We start from the raw sequence: 20,015 nt of genomic DNA on the forward strand, positions 1-20,015 counted from the left end.
TGGTCATCTCAAGAGGATGCTTGAGCTTAGTGTCCTTTCCACATGAGGATCAGCTGCTGTTTGACTTCATTATGGTGGCATTTGGTGATCCCCTATTTGCCAATATATTGATCTTCAGCAACTTTGTTTTTGCTTGTACCCCATGCTGCCTGCGAGCACAGTGAACAGTCACACTGAGCCATAGTCATCTATCAGCATTCAGCTTTGTACAGTGGTAGAAGATATGGCAGCAATCAGCAGTCTAGATTTCTGCATGTCATTTTTCATATATTCTTGACAATACTTTTGCAAAAAATACTTTTCCTGTTGATCCAAAGTTTCTTGTTTTTCTGAACAGATCCTAATAAACCAGTCAAATATATTAGATGGAAGTGGATTGCCAGGAGAGTACGAAGATATGGAGCCATCTGGAGACAACGATTTTCCTGTAGATCAAATTGACTCTTATCTCAGCTCGGTGAAGAAAATGCCTCAAAAAATTTGGGTAAGCTGTTGCTTTCAGTCCCTCTTACAGTGAGAATATGTGGAAGAAAATGAGGAAAAAGAAGCATAGCACAGCACAGTTTTACTGCACATCTTGGTTGTGAAAAAGTTATCCTTTTCATTATTTTGTTTAAGTGTTGCAGGCATATGTATAATTTGTGATCACACTCAATGAGATTTACACAGACAGAGCCAAGCCAACAACACAAAATTATTATAATACAAAAGTAATATTCTTGAGTATAAATATTTTCTTCAAGTGTTGCCCTTCAGTTGGGGCACAGTGTTACACACGAGATGACCTGCTCTTTGCGCAGATCTGTATTGTGGACATTGTAGTACATCATTTCATATAATCAGCCAGTACACTTAATAAGATGCACCTACAAGAAAAGACAGAATATTTCTGGCTTTTAGAGAGCTGATAAAGAGTGATGTTTATGTTCTATCATGGACAATTTACGCTTCAACACTAAAATCACATCTCAGCTTTATATGTTTTCTCTTCTTTTGATTGCTTTTATGTATACCGTATAATTAGTGCTCTTGAATCTTAAGCGTGCCCATAAAACCTCCACAGGGAAATATCCAGGAGGCACCAGTATTAGATACCCCAACCACCTTAATTGGCTCCTCTTGATGCGGAGGGTCAGTGGCTCTACCTATCTCTCCTTTCTCTAAGAAAGAACCCAATCACCCTAAAGGGAAAGCTTGTTTCAGCCGCTTGCACCCCAGATCTCCTTCTTTCAAGCATTACCCAACGCTCATGACCATTGGTGAGGGTAGAGACGTACATCAAATGGTAAATCGAAAGCTTTGTCTTATACATCAAGTGAAAGATTTGGTGTAATATCATAAGAAACAATCACAGTCATATCCTCCATTGTGGGGAGTTGACAAAAACACAGCAAGCTGCAGCTGGGGTGCTGGGATTTCTTGTGCAGCTGAGCGACTGCACGCTTGCACTACTATTTCAGAGACCGAGATTTAAATCCTGCCCCAGTTTCACTTGTATTTACATGTACTCACCATGTCCATGTGGTTTTTCTTCAGGTACTTTGATTTTCTCCTTCATTCCAAAGATAAGCAGATTAGGTTAACTGACGATTATAACTCCATTTTGAGTAAGTGTGGCTGTGTGCTTGAGAGTGTGCCATTCTCACCCTGGTATCGCTGGGAGTTACTCTGCCTCCCTGGGCTCCTGTAATGGAAAAAAGTAAACTAAGAAAATTAACAGATGGACTCTTACTTTAGAAAAGGAATTTATTTGCTGTGTGCAGGAAGTACATTGAAATTGTTAAGAGTAAAGAAAATGGTTATATCCATTTCCCCAAATTGCTTATTTGAGTCAGTATCTTAGGGAGCACGAAAGGAAAATATATCTAAAACTATCTAAACTTTATTCTATATACAGCATTATATAAAAGTGTGTAATATTGTATGTAGTGCTGTACAGAGAGTCTACCTCTTAAAGGATGACACTAGGGAACTCCAAGTTAATTGCTGCTTTTGGGAGATTTTAAAAATATATTTAAATATTATAAACAAAACACCTAATTATCTAGATATTTTTCAGATTGCATCTTTAGCTGACATGCCGTATATACTTTCGGGTCTTGAAACACAAAAAATCAATCATAAAATCAGACTTATCTGACTTATATGCCTGTTCATAAATGCGACACTTATTTAATTAATTTATTTTTTTACATCTTCCTACCTCCTCCAATTTCACACCAGTTTCTCAGACACATCAAATTTTGTTGCAGCAGTGCAGTTACCAATTTCTTTCACCACTTCAACGACTTTTAATTTAAAACCAGCTTCATATTTTCTTCTGATTGAACGCTCCATCGTAGATAATGGATACTCTTTCGATAAAGGTGTATGAGTGTGTGAGATGCACAAAGCAGTGCACACATCACTTCGGAATAGTTCTGGTATTATTGTGTGATCACGTAGGCACAATATATAGAAAAAAAAGGCAGTGTGCTCCGTGGTTACTCTCTCAGGTGGGCGTTAGCATATCATAATCTCTTTGAACAGTAGAGTGAGTTTTCTGCATTCGACTTATACAACCAACATTATAAAATACCAGAAATTATGTGGTAAAATCAAGCCTCGACTGCGGGAGAACTTAAACGCAAGTATATACGGTAGTTGATTTTTGTTGTAAATTCATCTTGTCATATATAGTGAGGCCTTATTTGTTCATCTAAGCAGTTATCTTGTTTCCATGATGTAATCAATGATCAGTGCATGTAGTCTGCTCAAACATAGACTCCGTAGAAGAGCTCCACCAAGGTGCTGCACGCAACTACACTATTAAGCTAATTTGTTCTTATTTGTACATTCTTGTCCCATTCTGTTTATTTTTTTCTATATATTCATATTGTAGCGACCCGTGGAGGAGTCTTTTAAGATTTCGAGCCGAACTCTGCCGTGCACCTCTCCGCTGTCGGCTAGCGGCTTGCCAGCGTCATGCACGCAACTGCACCCAGCTCTTTAAGAAAGAGAACACTCGTGCCCCATACACCGCACGACTCCGAGTGTCTCGGTAGTTTGCTTAGATAAAATCTTAGCAATAAACAGCTCTGTCCTGTTGTATCTTTTATTACAGAAGATAGTCAGAAACAAAAGCTCAACATTATTGTGCGGCCATTGCCAAGGTCAAGCACGAAGACACATTTCAATAAATTGGTACTTTTTACAAAATAAATAACCCCTGGACGGCGATGACCCAAACCCACCCAACCAATTAAATACAAACACACCATTATTTACAACACAAATGACAATACGTAAATTCGACATACAATAAGCTTTTTATAAATTACCCATAAATTCCCCACAAACTATTTACATAAATTACCCATGAGGTGTCACTCCGCCAACGCTTGCTGCCGGGTTGTTACACAGCCCCCTCCTAAGAGGGTTAGTGTCCCCACAACCCTACTCATCACAGATAAAATCACGTAAATGTCCTGGCCGTCGACGGATACGCTTTGTCCTGCCGGATGTGCCATCACTTGTGTCGGGCTCAGTCCTGTCAATGTCTGACTCGGTGCCAGGGGTGGAGGTTGGAGAACCGCTTGTATTTTCAAGTTGTTGTTGTTCTGGGGCCAGTGGGTGGTATGGTGCTAAACGGTCCTTGTGCAGCACCACCCGTCTGCCTCGTCCAGGCATTCGACTCGGAAAACTACCTCTGATATTTTTTCCAATGTTTCTCCCGGTCCTTGCCAATGGTGGGCTAGTTTTGGGGACAATCCCCGTTTCCGTTGCGGGCAAAATACCCACACTTTGTCCCCTGGCTTCAGCGCCGGGCCATGAGCCCGTGAGTCATAAGCCCGCTTTTGGCGCTCCAGCTCCCTCCAGGGCCTCCCTGGCCAGTCGATGAACGGTGTCCAGCCGCTCTTTTAGCCGTCTAAAATAATCCATTTCGGGCCCACCAATAATCTCAGGCTCAGGGGGTGAGCCAAACACTAAATCCACCGGCGCGCAAGTTCCCTTCCAAACATCAGCCCGCTGGCGTGCATTGGCTCGACTCCTGCACTGCTGTCCGATATGCCCATAGGACCAAAGGCAAATGTTGGTCCCAGTCCCGCTGGTGTTGACTGGTCAGAATTGCCAGTTGAGTGGCCAGGGTGCGATTAAATCGCCGACCAATCCATCACTTTGTGGGTGAAGGGGTGGTCCGGTCTTTTCACCCCAGTCGCTGACACACCTCCTGAACAAACGGCTCTCAAAGTTCCGCCCTGATCGCTGTGGAGCTCGTCCGAACTCCAAATCGAGTGAACATTTCATCCACGAGTTTTGGGCAGCTGTGGGGCACTCTGATCCGAACTGCATACGCCTCTGGCCATTTGGTAAAGTAGTCCATTGCTACCAAAACGTAGCGATTTCCGCTTCCGTTACAGGAAAAGGACCCAGTATGTCCACGCCAATTCTCTCCATGGGTGCCCGACCAGGTATCGTTGCAATGGCGCGTGAGAACGTTGACCAGGTCCTTTTTGTGCAGTGCAGACGTCACAGCAGTGGACGTGTAGCTCTGCGTCTTGCCGACACCCGGGCCAATAAAACCGCTGCCGTAGTCGACGCACTGTCTTAGCGTTCCCGTAATGTCCGGATCCAGCCGCTCCGTGGACCCATCGGAGGACCTCGGCGCAAAGCCTGGGGAACCAGTAGTTGTAGCCGGTCAATTCCTCCCCGGTGCTGCCACCGCCTGTAGATTACGCCATCGTGCAACTCCAAGTTGCCCAACTGAGAGTGGAGTATTTTGAGTTCAGGCCCCTGTGACGACACGGTTTGCCAGTCGGGACGTTCTTGTGTCTCCAACCAGCCCTTTACCTTTTCTAGTGCTTGATCGTTCGCCTGTAACTGCCTCAATTGGTCAATAGTGTACGGCTCAACAGTGTCATCTATCCTCGCGGATGCTGACGATGGCCCCAGCCCCCTTTCTTCCTGTCAATATCGACATTCATTGCTGAGGCATGGACGCCTGGAGAGGGCATCAGCGTTGGTATGCTGCCGTCCCGGTCGGTGCTGTATCTCAAAGTCATATTCTTGTAGAATCTCCATCCACCTTGCCACCTGGCCCTCTGGTTGCCTGAAATTCAACATCCAGGTGAGGCTAGCATGGTCAGTCCGCAGTGTGAACCTAGTGCCCAATAGGTAGGGCCGAAAGTGCCGTACCGCTAGGATCACTGCCAACAGTTCCCGCCGAGTGACACAGTAATTCCTCTCCGGTCGACTGAGGCTGCAGCTGTAATAAGCTATCACTCTTTCTCCAGCCTCCCCCTTCTGTGAGAGCACGGCCCCAATCCCCACATTGCTAGCGTCAGTGTCCACCACAAAAGGTTGGTTGGGGTCAGGGTACGCCAGGACAGGCGCGCTGACGAGGGCAGCCTTTAACTGTTGGAAGGCGGCTGTGCAATCCTCCGTCCACCCAAACTGTTGGCCCTTACTCGTTAGTCGGTGCAAAGGGCTGGCAATGGTGCAAAGTTTTTACTGAATCTTCGGTAGTAGGAGGCTAAACCCAAAAGCTCCACAGTTCAGTGATATTGGCTGGTGGGGCCAGTTGCTCACGGCAGTCACCTTCGGGTCTGTAGCCACCCCACTCGCTGATTACGTGCCCTAGAAACTGAGTCTGTCGGGCGAGAAGATTGCATTTCTCAGGGTTTAACCGCAACCCGGCGCTACGAATGGCGGTCAGGACCTCCCTTAAATTGTGCACCGCCTGGTCAAAGTCTCTGGCATGAATCAGCAGGTCATCTAAATAGACCACACAACGGGTTCGGGGAATGTCTTTAGGACCCGCTCCATTAGTCTTTCAAAGTGGCGGCGCATTACAAAGTCCAAACGGCATTACCTTAAACTGCCACAGCCCTTGTCCGATGGTGAATGCAGTTTTGGGTCGGTCCTCTGCTGCCAGTTCTACCTGCCAATATCCACTGCGCAAGTCCAAAGTGCTGAACCAACGGGATCCAGCCACATAGTCCAATGCATCATCGATGCGAGGCAATGGGTAAGAGTCTTTTCGAGTGACTGCATTTAATTTACGAAAGTCCACACAAGGCGCCAACCCCGTTTTCTTCCGCACCATGACCATGGGTGCGCCCAGGGACTGTCAGAAGGCTCAATGATGTCGTTGGTTACCATCTCGCTAATCAATTCTTCGGCAGCTTGGCGCTTTGCAAGAGGCAATCTGTGGGGCGCAACCGAATGGGGCGGCGTGGCCAGTGTCAATGTGGTGTTTGACTAACGAGGTTCTGGTGCAGTCCTCTTCTCGAGCCGCAAAATGTCCACAAAGTCGTTCAATACTTTCTGGAGTTGCTCCTGCTGTGGCGTGCTCAGCTGTTCACCACTCGATGGCCCAATTCCTCCACAGCAGCAACCGTCTCAGCGGATGGGTGGTCGTGTGAGGAAAACCGTTGGGGAGCACTGGTCTGAGCTGCAATATTCTCCTGGGGGTCCTCTTTAGTCCCTGCATCTTCCGAACAACGGTCGAGCGCCGGTGAGCCGTGGTGTCCAGGCAAATTCAAGCTACCAGCCCTTCCAGGATGATTCCAGCCCGATTGGGCGACACAGTCTCATTACCTACGCGAGGATGGCCCTGGACACATCAACACATGCTCCCCAGTGGGCCAGCAAGTCTAACCCAATTATGCATTTGTCTTTAATGTCCATGAGCCAGAATTCGTGGCTGGTCTGGCTCGTCCCTACTACTACAGTCAATAGTTTCTTTCCGGCATTTTGTCCGCTCACCCGTAACGCGCGCAGTTCGATGTTAGAAGGAGTCCAGTCTTTTGGAAGAGGACCAGCTGTTTCGGCAACACTCCTCTCTGTAATAGACAAATAGTGGACCCGTGTCCACTAAGGCACTGCATGGCCGTCCGTCTATAATGCAGTCTAGGTACAGTCCACCTGAAAACCCACAGCCCCACTTTAGGGCAGTCATTGCGGAGGGATGATGATGGCTGGGCGCGACTGACCTCCACACCCTCAGGTTGGTCCCTTTCTACCACTCGCTCAACTGCTCTCGTTAGCCGGCTTGGGCGTGATGATTGACGTGCCGGAGACCCAAGCTGTAGTACCTCTTCAGCCCGTTCAGCCTCCCGTAGTGCCTCACTCAAATGTCTGGGCGACAACAGACAGACATGCTGACGGAGACGCTCTGGTGTAAGGCCCCGCAGGAAAGCATGAACACTGAGTTCTTCCCTTGCTGCTGTCGAGAAAGTAGGGTAACCTTTCCGCATATAGACCCTGATGTCAGCTGCAAATGCTCCCACACTCTCACCTTCACGCCGATGTCGGTTTGTCAGCTCCTCCCTGTTGTGTTCCGCTGAGGTTCTCTGTCCAAAACGACGGGTGAGAGCATCGGTGAGGGCCTGAAGATCACGACACTCCTCAGGCGGCAGGTCGATGAGTACCTGAAGTGCGGGACCCTCCAAGGCAAGGGCCAAGTGTGTTGCAGCTTCCTCGCAGCTCCAACCATTGTGAAGAGCAGCCAGATCCACTTGTGCAAGGTATGGCTCCAGGGGCGGCAACCCGCTGTATCGTGGCAGCTTAGCGGGTGACCGTGTGGGGAGGACCGCCGACTGGTGATTTGGGGTGTCGTTGCGGCAGCTACAGGTTCATTCCGGCCGTGCCTAGAAGATCGCAACACTGTCCGGGGAATACTGGCACCCTCAGGCCAGTTTGTCCTTTTTCTCCGTGCAGTTCTGCTGATCAGGCGCTCCAACATAACGCTATTTTCCGAGATGGCACGCTCTATTTCTTCAAGACTCTGTTCCATGACGGCGTCTTCTAAACAGCCTGGTCTCCCACTTCTGACACCAATGTAGCGACCCGTGGAGGAGTCTTTTAAGATTTCGAGCCGAACTCTGCCGTGCACCTCTCCGAAGCTGTCGGCTAGCGGCTTGCCAGCGTCATGCACGCAACTGCACCCAGCTCTTTAAGAAAGAGAACACTCGTGCCCCATACACCGCACGACTCCGAGTGTCTCGGTAGTTTGCTTAGATAACATCTTAGCAAATAAACAGCTCTGTCCTGTTGTATCTTTTATTACAGAAGATAGTCAGAAACAAAAGCTCAACATTATTGTGCGGCCATTGCCAAGGTCAAGCACGAAGACACATTTCAATAAATTGGTACTTTTTACAAAATAAATAACCCCCGGACGGCGATAACCCAAACCCACCCAACCAATTAAATACAAACACACCATTATTTACAACACAAATGACAATACGTAAATTTCGACATACAATAAGCTTTTTATAAATTACCCATAAATTCCCCACAAACTATTTACATAAATTACCCATGAGGCGTCACTCCGCCAACGCTTGCTGCCGGGTTGTTACAATATATATCCATCCATTATCCAACCCGCTATATCCTAACTACAAGGTCACGGGGGTCTGCTGGAGCCAATCCCAACCAACATGGGGCACAAGGCAGGAAACAAACCCTGGGCAGGGTGCCAGCCCACTGCAGGGCACACACACAACAAGGACAATTTAGAATCACCAATGCATCTAACCTGCATGTCTTTGGGCTGTGGGAGGAAACCGGAGTACCCAGAGGAAACCCACGCAGACAAGGGGAGAACATGCAAACTCCACACAGGGAGGACCTGGGAAGCGAACCCGGGTCTCCTAACTGCAAGGCAGCAGCGCTACCACAGCTCCACCGTGCCACCCTACATATATACATATATATATTCATGTAATATATATATTTTTTTTATCCATAAAGAATCTTTTAATTTTCGTTGTTTTACCTTTGTTATTATTTTTAACATTGTTTTGGTGATGCCACACCATTTTGTGTTTTTTGTGTGACCACACGGGTTGTCCATGTTGACAGCAGCTCCCCATTATTAATAAATGGTGGCCAGAAATTGCAAAAAGTGACATCATTGTGCATCATTATGTTTGAGGTGGTGGCGCACTAACTCAAACGGCAAAGTTTGTGGATGTGAAATAAAATGAACTGTTATTGTATTTTAGTGAAGCTAAATGATTTTTAGGTGTCTGTGACCTTGACGTTTTGGGTAACATTTTGGACTTTGACAGTTTTTTTGGTTATTCTTTACTTGTTACTTTTTGTGGCAAATCGAAGTACCTCTTAAACACATGTAGCTGCTGTGGTCTGTGTATACGTGTGTGTCTCCTCTGTCGCCGCACTCGTTACAGCGTACAAATCAATTATTAAGCTTCAGTTTCCTTGTGCTACTGAGCTCCTAAATAGATAACGTCAGTTTTAGCTTTTTATTTCCTTCTAGTATCAAGGTTTTAATTCTGTTTCTTTTAGTCTCTCCCTAAAACCTGACAGATTAGTTTAGTACACGGACTGAAGGAATTAGTTGTGGGTGTTTTATGAAGAAACCCTGTTTGTGTAGCCTTTGCAGTGTGGGATTTTGCTGCTATTCACTGCAAATTTTATAACAGGTTGTCCCCAGACATGTATTCTCATTTGAGAATCACAGCTGGTACCTCGAGACTATAGAATTTTAGTTGCTATGTACCTGTGTCTGAGGGGGATTGCACTATTAAATATCAATATGGCCCTGGGCCTCAAGGTGAGCTTGCCCAGTTTGTGCTTTTCTACTTAAGTATAAATTGACAGCTTCACTTTATGTAGGCTGCATTAGAAAATCACTTCCAATGATAACAAATTAGCCCAAAACTACCTGTCTTGCTTCCAGATGAAACTTTCAGCACTGCTAGGCTTTTGCATTATTAGAGGTTCTTGCTAGTGTATGTGTGTCCTTCTAAAGTGGATGGTCACTGAAGCTGTCTCAGGCTTCCTGGCCTTGCACCACAATGGCTTGATGAGCACATATTAAGATAATGAACTGATTGTGTGTTTCTCCTAAACTTTGCTTTCTCTGCTTGCTCCTTCCTTGCTCTCACCTTCTACTTTACTCCCAAGTGCTCTTAAAGCTGTGTTTTTAAATCCGTGAAGTTGTAATCTCATCAGCCAGTCATCACATCCTCCTTCCACTTGTCAGCACGTGCTGGTCCACGTCATACACACCATTACAAGCACCAGATGATGTTATTTCTTACATTAGCTTTAATCACTTGCATTCAAGTGTTGCTCCTGTGTACAGTAGATAAAGTATAGTAAAAAATCCATCTGAAGGGTTTGGAGGAATAAAATCCTTTTAAAAGAAATCAAATTTCAAATTCATTTTCCTGTCTTGTGTGGTGTTTTAGTAAAAACAACTAAAATCCACTTCTGCAAATACTGCCATTATATACTAATGCCATTCGTATAGGGTTTTCAACTTGCTTTATAATATATAATTTAGTAGATGAAATAAACTAAGGATTCTGAGAAATGCTGAACTGACAGCTGTTGGCACATCTGTCACCCAAAGTGTAATTTTGCCATTTTTTTTAATTCTTTAATGGTGTGTTCTTTCTGTATTTTGACATTTGATTCACACTTGTGTTACAGTAGGAATGGACAAAGGAACGTAACATTCCATCCAACGTCAGTTTTGTGCCTCACCTTCTAAATCAGAGTAAAATGTAAGGTGTTATTTTTTTGAAGCTTGTTTCATCCAAAAGAAACTAATCCTGAAATCATGCAAGGAATGCACTATTTGGTGGCAGTTTGTTTGTTAGATGTGGCACTCAGTGCTCAATTGCAGGAGCAGACTGAGTAGCCCAATGGTTAAGGACTGCGGACCCTAAAGGAGTTATTTAGTCTATCCTGTGTTTGATTGAATGTCTATTAACAAATCACACAAATGTAATTGTGTTGCGCTTGTAAGAATGATGCATTGTTAACAAGCAATGATGTACCCTCAATGTCCAGAGTGACCTGGATTTGTTGCTACTCCTTATGCTGCCAGGCCTGCTGTGGAGAAGCACAAAGGCAACCCACCCAGCACATCTCCGTCAGAGTTTCTGTAGCTGGCATTGTCTGCACTGCTGTTACCTGTGTGGGCTGCGTGGTCATTACAGCCTGACAGGACTGCAAATTCAACACAACCTCTGTATTAGTAAAGTGCTTTGGGGTGAAGAACATATGCTATACAGTAATCCCTCCTCGATTGCGATAGATGAAAATCCGCGAAGTAGAAACCATATGTTTGTATAGTTATTTTTAGATATTTTAAGCCCTTATAAACTCTCCCACACTTTTAACATTATTAGAGCCCTCTAGACATGAAGTAACACCCTTTAGTCAAAAGTTTAAACTGTGCTCCATGACAAGACAGAGATGACAGTTCTTTCTCACAATTAAAAGAATGCAAATAGATCTTCTTCTCTTCAGGAGCAGAGAATTTCAGAGAGAGAGCGTTTGCAAAGAAAAGCAAACAATCAAAAAATCAATAGGTGTGCTTTTAAGTTTGCCGTGGCATTTTTTAGAGGAGCGTCAGTATCTTCTAAGCAAACAGCCTCTGTGCAAACAGCACCTCTGCTCACATCTCCTCCATCAGGCGCAGAGAACGTCAGAGAGAGAGAACGAGATTAAAGCCACAATCAAAAAATCAATAAGTTTGCTTTTCGAAGCACCGCTATAAAGTGGCATTTCTTAGAGGTGCGTCTGTATCCACTAGGCAAACAGCCTCTGTGCAAACAGCACCTCTGCTCACAGCCCCTCCGTCAGGCGCAGAGAATGTCAGAGAGGGTGAGAGAGAGGCAGAGACAAGCAAACAATCAAGCATATCTTATAGCATGGAGGAGTTTTAGTTAATATATAATACATGCTCTGATTGGGTAGCTTCTAAGCCATCCGCCAATAGCGTCCCTTGTATGAAATCAACAGGGCAAACATACTGAGGAAGCATGTAACCTAAATTAAAAGACCCATTGTCCGCAGAAAGCGGCGAACCAGCGAAAAATCTGTGATATATATTTAGATGTGCTTACATTTAAAATCCGCGATAGAGTGAAGCCGCGAAAGTCGAAGCGCGATATAGCGAGGCATTACTCAATAGTCTAAAGTTAGCTTTAGTGAACAATAAGTGAAATATGAAACTATACACACAATCTTCCAGTAAATATTTTTGTAAGTTAAATTTTCAACATTTTTTTAGTAATGATTCATTTGAGCCGCTAGTTCTCCTCAGTACACACCCATTTGCTCATTCATAACAGCACCAATTCAGCGTCACCACTTATCATAACCAGAATGTCTTTGAAATGTGGAAAGAAGTCAAAGAACCAGGAGAAAGGGAACTTGGACACTTGTTAAGAAACAGCGACACGATGAGAAAATAAAATAAAGATGATAAACTGTACAGTGACTGTGACCAGGCTGGAAAGAAATCCGGGTGTCCAAACCTGTGATGTGACAGCGCTAACCACTGCACCACTAGGCCTCCTGTCGATTGATTCATTTATTCTTTACTTTTCTCAACCCATGAAATCCTCCCCAGCTAAAGAAATCCTCAAATGCTAAATTAAACAGAAGACTTTGTTTTACTTCTGCGGTGGGCTGGCACCCTGCCCAGGGGGGTGTTCCTGCCTTGCGCCCTGTGTTGTCTGTGATTGGCTCCAGTAGACCCCTGTGACCCTGTTCTTAGGATATAGCAGGTTGGGTAGTGACTGACTGACTGTTTTACTTTTTTGTAATGTTAAGTATATCCGTGTGTTTGCATTTTTTTTTATTCTTGATCTTAAAGACTGTGAAGTGTTTTCATATTAAATGTACTCCTGCTGTTTTTTTCTTTGAAGTTCAACTGCACATCTGGGGTACCACCTGAAAACAGTGGTCCGTCACGTCGACAAGGGCATGGAAGAAACCCAGTGGACAATGTCGTTTTCAACATGGACCTATACAACAACAGTCTCTTCCGCTATCCATCACAGAGCATTATTACCGTTATGGAGAACAAGAAGATTTTTGTAGAGGTAAGTTTTCCCTCAGAAAAGATTTTCATTCATTCACACTTTATTATGTGGCTCTCTCTGAGTATTAGTTTTATAATAAAATAATTCCATCCATGAATGGTTTTCAGAATCATCATTTTCCAAGTCAGAATTACAGGTTTCCAAAATATCATTGATGGCTGGGCAGAAAACAGCAGTGGACGGGATTTCAGTTCAATACAACGAAGGCTCCCACACTACTCACTCACACGTTCCAACAGGCCAGTGACACGCTGCATTTGTGCAAACAGAAACAACTAATTCATGGTTTGGATTTGAGCATTCCTCATTAAATGACTATCTGCATTGTGGTGTAAGGAGGTAATGAAGATAATGTGCTACTGTGCTCTTCAAGTGGCTTAAGGATCGGATTGGAGGATAAAGCAGGGAGGCCAATCCAGCCAAAGATAAAGGAAAATGAGAAAAAAACAAATATCGCAGTCTGGAAAAAATAAGTAATTTATATATCGTGAAATTCCAATTAACAGCAGAAAATGAGTAGCAATTAAAACTCAGCTTGGAGTGTGGGCTTTGGCTGGAAAACTTCACTTTACATAGAACTAGTAACATTACCTGTCAAAGACAGATAGTGGAAAATCCATCCATCCATTATCCAACCTGCTATATCCTAACTACAGGGTCACGGGGGTCTGCTGGAGCCAATCCCAGCCAACACAGGGCGCAAGGCAGGAACAAACCCTGGGCAGGGCGCCAGCCCACCACAGATAGTGGAAAATATTTTTTAATATTTGATATCTGTTGCTCTGTGCTTATTCTCAGCATTCGTCCCACTCCTTCCTTCGCTTGCCCAGCACTTCTTGCGATTGCATTCCTGGAAATGATATTCAAATATTGCGCTGTTTTAACTGTCATACGTGCTTCATTTAGCTGTAAGTGTCCAATAATTGAATGTTCATTCGCTCCGTTTTTCAGTCCTGCTTTTGGCGCCCGTTCCTGCCTGCTTTTGACTACTACCAGTGGTACCCCCATTACCCGCTGTAAAAACATTTGTATCCTTGCAGATACTTTCTACCTTTAAAGGCACCTTTCGGTGTTCCTCTTATGCCTTTGTAACTTTATGAAGAATATAGGATTCAAGAATGCGTTTTGTAGATGTGGTGCTTTAGAAGGGCTAAAATCTCTTTCATTTATGCGAGGGCTGATGTCATGTTGACCGACACCTCCAACGAGGGTAGGAAGCTGTGTTTGGACCAAAGGTTAACACACTGCCACCATCCTGCTTTCTATTTCATGTCAAGTTAGACTTCAGATCACTGCAAACCTGAGTAGGATGGGAGTAATAAAAAATCGAATTATGGATCAATTGGATTTCCACACTGAATCATTCATCTTTCCATTCCATTATGTTTCTGACCATCTAATTCAACATTAACGGAAGAGGAGGTTTTAGCTGGTATCATCATTTCTAAATGAAATTCTATTAAAATAATCAATAATATAAATTTCAGTTAAACAATGGGATATGTAGTAGAGCCTTTTTCCTTATGAATTATCCTCTAAGAATAGTAACATTATTTAACTGATTTCTTTGCATGTAGCTCTCATTTATTTATGTTCTTAGTAAGAAAAACTATTTAATGTTTTCAAGGCAGCCTTCCAATTGTGGCCTAGGGGGCAGAGTATTACTTTAAATTGTCAATGGTCAAAAAATTAGTTATCAGTATTAGAAAACTGATATTCCTGTCTCATTTTATAGTATATTGTAGTTAAAAGAATTGTACTTGCATTGGTGAGAGACATACTTGCCAGCAATGTCAACAATGTTCTTTCTTTATGTGTGTCAAGGCAGCTTCCTCCTCTCCTACTCTCTCAAACTGAGGAAACTACCATATATTATTCCTGTACAACCAGGGCCTCTGTGATATATGATGGTGCTTCTGCCCCCTAGTGCCACCCATTTGCACACACCAGTATGTACAGGGGCTCTCCTCTTACTAGAATGTTATTTTTGTTTATAATGAGAGACATTTCCTCTTTAGCAACCCCCCACCCCAGCCTCTCTTGGCCAGCCGGCAACTTTCAGAAATACGCACGCACTCATTTGTCCATTCGTGGCATTTCAGCGTTGCCAATAGAATGTATAAAGCAAAACTGGGATATGTTTAAGATAAATACTAACTTGGAGAACGCTAACGTCTGTCTGAGAATGCTCAAGAATGGTTTGGAAAATTGTCTTTTCAGTATTTAAAAAAAAAGTTCTAATTATGCATTGCAATATTAAACTTTTTCAGCCAAGTAGCCTTTTCTCATACTTTATAGATGTTTGTTTTAAAGAAAATGTTGAACTGTATGCTTACTTTTAAAAATTTTTAACGGATTATTCTTTATCATTCATACAGTGTGTGTTTATATATATATATATATACTGTATATATACAGTGGGATGCAAAAGTTTGGGCAACCTTGTTAATAGTCATTATTTTCCTGTATAAATCGTTGGTTGTTACGATAAAAAATGTCAGTTAAATATATCATATAGGAGACACACACAGTGATATTTGAGAAGTGAAATGAAGTTTATTGGATTTATAGAAAGTGTGCAATAATTGTTCAAACAAAATCAGGCTGATGCATAAATTTGGGCACCACAAAAAGGAAAAGAAATCAATATTTAGTAGATCCGCCTTTTGCAGAAATTACAGCCTCTAAACGCTTCCTGTAGGTTCCAATGAGAGTCTGGATTGTGGTTGAAGGTATTTTGGACCATTCCTCTTTACAAAACATCTCTAGTTCATTCAGGTTTGATGGCTTTCGAGCATGGACAGCTCTCTTTAACTCACACCACAGATTTTCAATTATATTCAGGTCTGGGGACTGAGACGGCCATTCCAGAACGTTGTACTTGTTCCTCTGTATGAATGCCTTAGTGGATTTTGAGCAGTGTTTCGGGTCGTTGTCTTGTTGAAAGATCCTGCCCCGGCGCAGCTTCAGCTTTGTCACTGATTCCTGGACATTGTTCTCCAGAATCTGCTGATACTGAGTGGAATCCATGCGTCCCTCAACTTTGATAAGATTCCCAGTCCCTGCACTGGCCACACAGCCCCACAGCATGATGGAACCACCACCATATTTTACTGTAGGTAGCAGGTGTTTTTCTGGAATGCTGTGTTCTTTTTCTTCCATGCATAACGTCCCTTGTTATGCCCAAATAACTCAATTTTAGTTTCATCAGTCCACGGCACCTTATTCCAAAATGAAGCTGGCTTTTCCAAATGTGCTTGAGCATACCTCAAGCGGCTCTGTTTGTGCTGTGGGTGGAGAAAAGGCTTTCTCTGCATCACTCTCGCATACAGCATCTCCTTGTGTAAAGTGCACCGAATGGTTGAACGATGCACAGTGACTCCATCTGCTGCAAGATGATGTTGTAGGTCTTTGGTGCTGGTCTATGGGTTGACTCTGACTGTTCCCACCATTCATAGCTTCTGTCTATCCGAAATCTTTCTTGGTCTTCCACTTCGAGCCTTAACTTGAAATGAGCCTGTGGTCTTCCATTTCCTCAATATGTTCCTAACTGTGGAAACAGACAGCTTAAATCTCTGGGACAGCTTTCTGTATCCTTCCCCTAAACCATGATGGTGAACAATCTTTGTCTTCAGGTCATTTGAGAGTTGTTTTGTGACCCCCATGTTGCTACTCTTCAGAGAAAATTAAAGGAGGAGGGAAACTTACAATTGACCCCCTTAAATACTCTTTCTCATTATAGGATTCACCTGTGTATGTAGGTCAGGGGTCACTGAGCTTACCAAGCCAATTTGAGTTCCAATAATTAGTTCTAAAAGTTTTGGAATCAATAAAATGACAACGGTGCCCAAATTTATGCACCTGCCTGATTTTGTTTGAACAATTATTGCACACTTTCTGTAAATCCAATAAACTTCATTTCACTTCTCAAATATCACTGTGTGTGTCTCCTATATGATATATTTAACTGACATTTTTATCGTAACAACCAACGATTTATACAGGAAAATAATGACTATTAGCAAGGTTGCCCAAACTTTTTCATCCCACACTATATATATATATATATATATATATATATATATATATATATATATATATACAGTATAATGTTCATCGTATTGCAGATATTAAAACAAACTACTTTAAAATTCCATAACTTTATACTTGAACAGATCAGGATAAACAGAAAGCAATCAAGATAATCAGCAGGCTTTTCACACAGCAGGCCCTCTGTGTGTATTTGCAGCATGCTGGATGTTTTGTCAATTATCCCAGGTTTCCCATTAGGCAGCTGAACTGTTCACACTGACGAGTTATGTGAATCTATTTGGAGTTTCTGAGTCCTGGAAAGCTATAGTGACTGCTAGTTTTCATTTCAGAATAGTTTTTTTTATGATACCATGCAAACTAATAATACAAATTACATTCTCAGACCGACATAATCCAATTTCTGGTTGCAGGGGAACCATAAAGTTCTACAGAGCTGCCTAGGCGTAGGTGTGTGGTCTGTAGGGGTAAAGAGCAGTAGAAAATCATAAATGAATGTTTGTTAGATAAATCCAATACAGATAGATCCATTGATGAATCTTTCTTACAACAGATAAGTAGAGGAGAAGAGATAAAGCAAAGGGAAGAAATATGATAACCAGATTAAGTTCAGTGCAGATTAAAGAGTACCAAAGTAGTTGCTTAAATGGTGAGAAAATTGCATTCTCACTGATAATATACACTTTACCAGCTACATTTGTGCTGATTGAGGATGTGATAAGTATATTGTAAAATGGCCAACTTTCACTGCCTTTCTTGTTTTAGCCTCATCATTTGTTTTAACAGATCTATTCAGTTATGCGCGCTAATAACACTGAGTTCATGAAAACGTGATGTCATATGGCGACAATAGAAGGAGAAAGAAAACATAATATTAAGGGCCTTTAAAGGGTGCAGGGAACAGCAACATGAGGCTGTGCACACGCCTTACAAATGTTGGCACAAACTCATAGCCTGCAGCAGACAGATGTGTAGCTTGTGGTTTTTGAAAAGGAAAATCGTATGGATAATAACACAAGGAAATGCCTTGTGGTTTAAGAAGGAAAGATCCTCTTAAAACACCAGAGTGACCAAACACATAGTACAGGATTGTAATTCTTGGAACAGTGACTACTCTGACAATATTCTTTCACTTTGCACAGTGAAAAAAGTAATAAAAAAACATCCTATTGTTGGATTTGGAACAGGCGTTTGGTCACTGGCTTTATGCACATGCAATTTAGGCTCTTTGACTCATTGCAGCACAATGGTTAGTGCTGCTCCTTTACAACTTCAGATTCCTGGATCGGTGGAGTTTTTCCCAGTGCAGGGTGTGTGCCTTCAAATGACTTGTGACTTTGTCCAAGTTTGATTCCTGCCTGGTGTAAAGTGCTGCAGGAATAGGCTTTTAGCCCCCTGTAACCAGAAGTCGGTTTTGAGAATGTAATTTTTATTATTAGTTTGCATGTTATCACAGATGATGCCATATCTCGTATACTTCAGAACATCCTGGCACACCTGAATAGTAAAAGCTGCTATGCCTATTCAAAGACTTCACTCTCGAGCCATTGCCAAACTTCCAGAATTAGTGACATAGTGATACTCTCTACTGCTGGATTCTGAAAACTTCTGAACTGGCATCTCTCACCATGTACAGATTGGCCACATCACCTTTTCCACACTGGTCCTCAACACAGCCACCCTACTCTGAAGTGTGCTAAGGTCCCCTGGTGTACTCTGTATTCACTGAGGATTGCATGGCCAAACAAAGTTGTAAATTCAGTTATAATTTTTTTGAAAACTTCGCCATTGATGGTCTGATCGCCTACAGAAAAGAGATTAAATTTTTAATACAGTCATGCCAGAGTAACAAACTCACCTTTAATGTCAGCAGAACCAAAGAGTTGGTCATAGACTTGAGGAAGAAGAGGGCAGACCACAAATGCTGTGAGAATGGCAAGTAGCTTTAACAGTTTGGATTCACCATCACTGATTACCTTAAGTTGGCACAACATATCTCAGTTATAATCATGAAGGTTTACCAACGGATGTACTTAATGTGATATCTGAAGAAAGCCAGAATATCTCCATCTGTGCTCACCAATGTCTACAGGAGTACAGCAGGGTTCGTCCTATCTGGCGGCAGTATGTTCTGGTACAGCACCTGCTCAACTCAAGACAGTAACACTTCGCAGAGTAGTGAAGTAGGCAGAGGACAGTCACACAGCTCCCTTCTGTTCATGACATACTGTATGTAATGGTCACTGCCCAGTATTATTAAAGGCCTGCACAGATACAGTACGTCCATTTAGGAAAATGGAACAGGACCATTAGCAGTTGACCACTAAGATTCAGATTCAAGGCCTTTTTTATCTACTGGTTATAAAGTTAGTCAACAGACACTTGTACTGACAACAGCATAATCATTTCTTACATACATATTTATATATATATATATATAGATGTATAGGAATAAAGATTAAAGGTCATTGCCACGCTGAAAAAGAAAGAAGATTAAAGACACATATCATCTATGTGGCCTTCATCAGGTGTTCAGCCTTAGTCATACGTATCTCATTCACGGTATAATGTTGTATTTGCTGTCTTTTCTCTCTCTTGTCAGCTTTGCACTACTGTCACTAATCCAGTAGAGACATTCAAGTATGACTTTCTGTGTTCGCATAACAATAAACCCGAGTGTTGGGGAATACAGAATTGCCTCTTTTTGTTAGCTGAAAGTGCTTTGTTTAGTGTAAGTCTGGAAAACGCCTCAGAGCAACATTCACTGTTACTACTTATTTTATTACGTTGTTGAAGTCCCTTGCTAAGAAAAAGGCGGCTTGGCTTCATTTAGCTTTTCTTGCCCCTTCACATTTAGTATCTCAGTGGCTCTATTGTAAAGAAAATAACCCCCACTTGTTCTCCATAAATGTTTCATTCCTTCAAAATTTTGACATTTAAATTATCTGCAGAGTCATCCAAGAAGCATAGCCAAATATGCCATGTATCTCCGTGATTTTTTTTTTTTACTCGCATTACAATGAAGATTTTAAAGGTCTGCTTTAAATCACAGAAATACCACAGATGATATATAAGCCAAAACGCTAACTTGGCATTCACAAAAGA

The 20,015-nt window shown here is 42.8% G+C and overlaps 1 protein-coding gene across 1 annotated transcript in view; it reads left to right on the forward strand.

Annotated features, from left to right (window-relative positions):
• The window catches only part of tgfbr3 (transforming growth factor, beta receptor III), a 252,101-nt gene that overhangs the window by 199,032 nt on the left and 33,054 nt on the right, over nucleotides 1-20,015 (forward strand). Inside the window, exons 11-12 of the mRNA XM_039735891.1 lie at nucleotides 338-484; nucleotides 12,684-12,860. Coding sequence (XP_039591825.1) covers nucleotides 338-484; nucleotides 12,684-12,860 — 324 coding nt within the window. The remainder of the gene's footprint in view (nucleotides 1-337; nucleotides 485-12,683; nucleotides 12,861-20,015) is intronic.

The sequence above is a fragment of the Polypterus senegalus genome, chromosome 14 (genome assembly GCF_016835505.1).
Source record: "Polypterus senegalus isolate Bchr_013 chromosome 14, ASM1683550v1, whole genome shotgun sequence".
Taxonomy (NCBI): Eukaryota; Metazoa; Chordata; class Cladistia; order Polypteriformes; family Polypteridae; genus Polypterus; species Polypterus senegalus.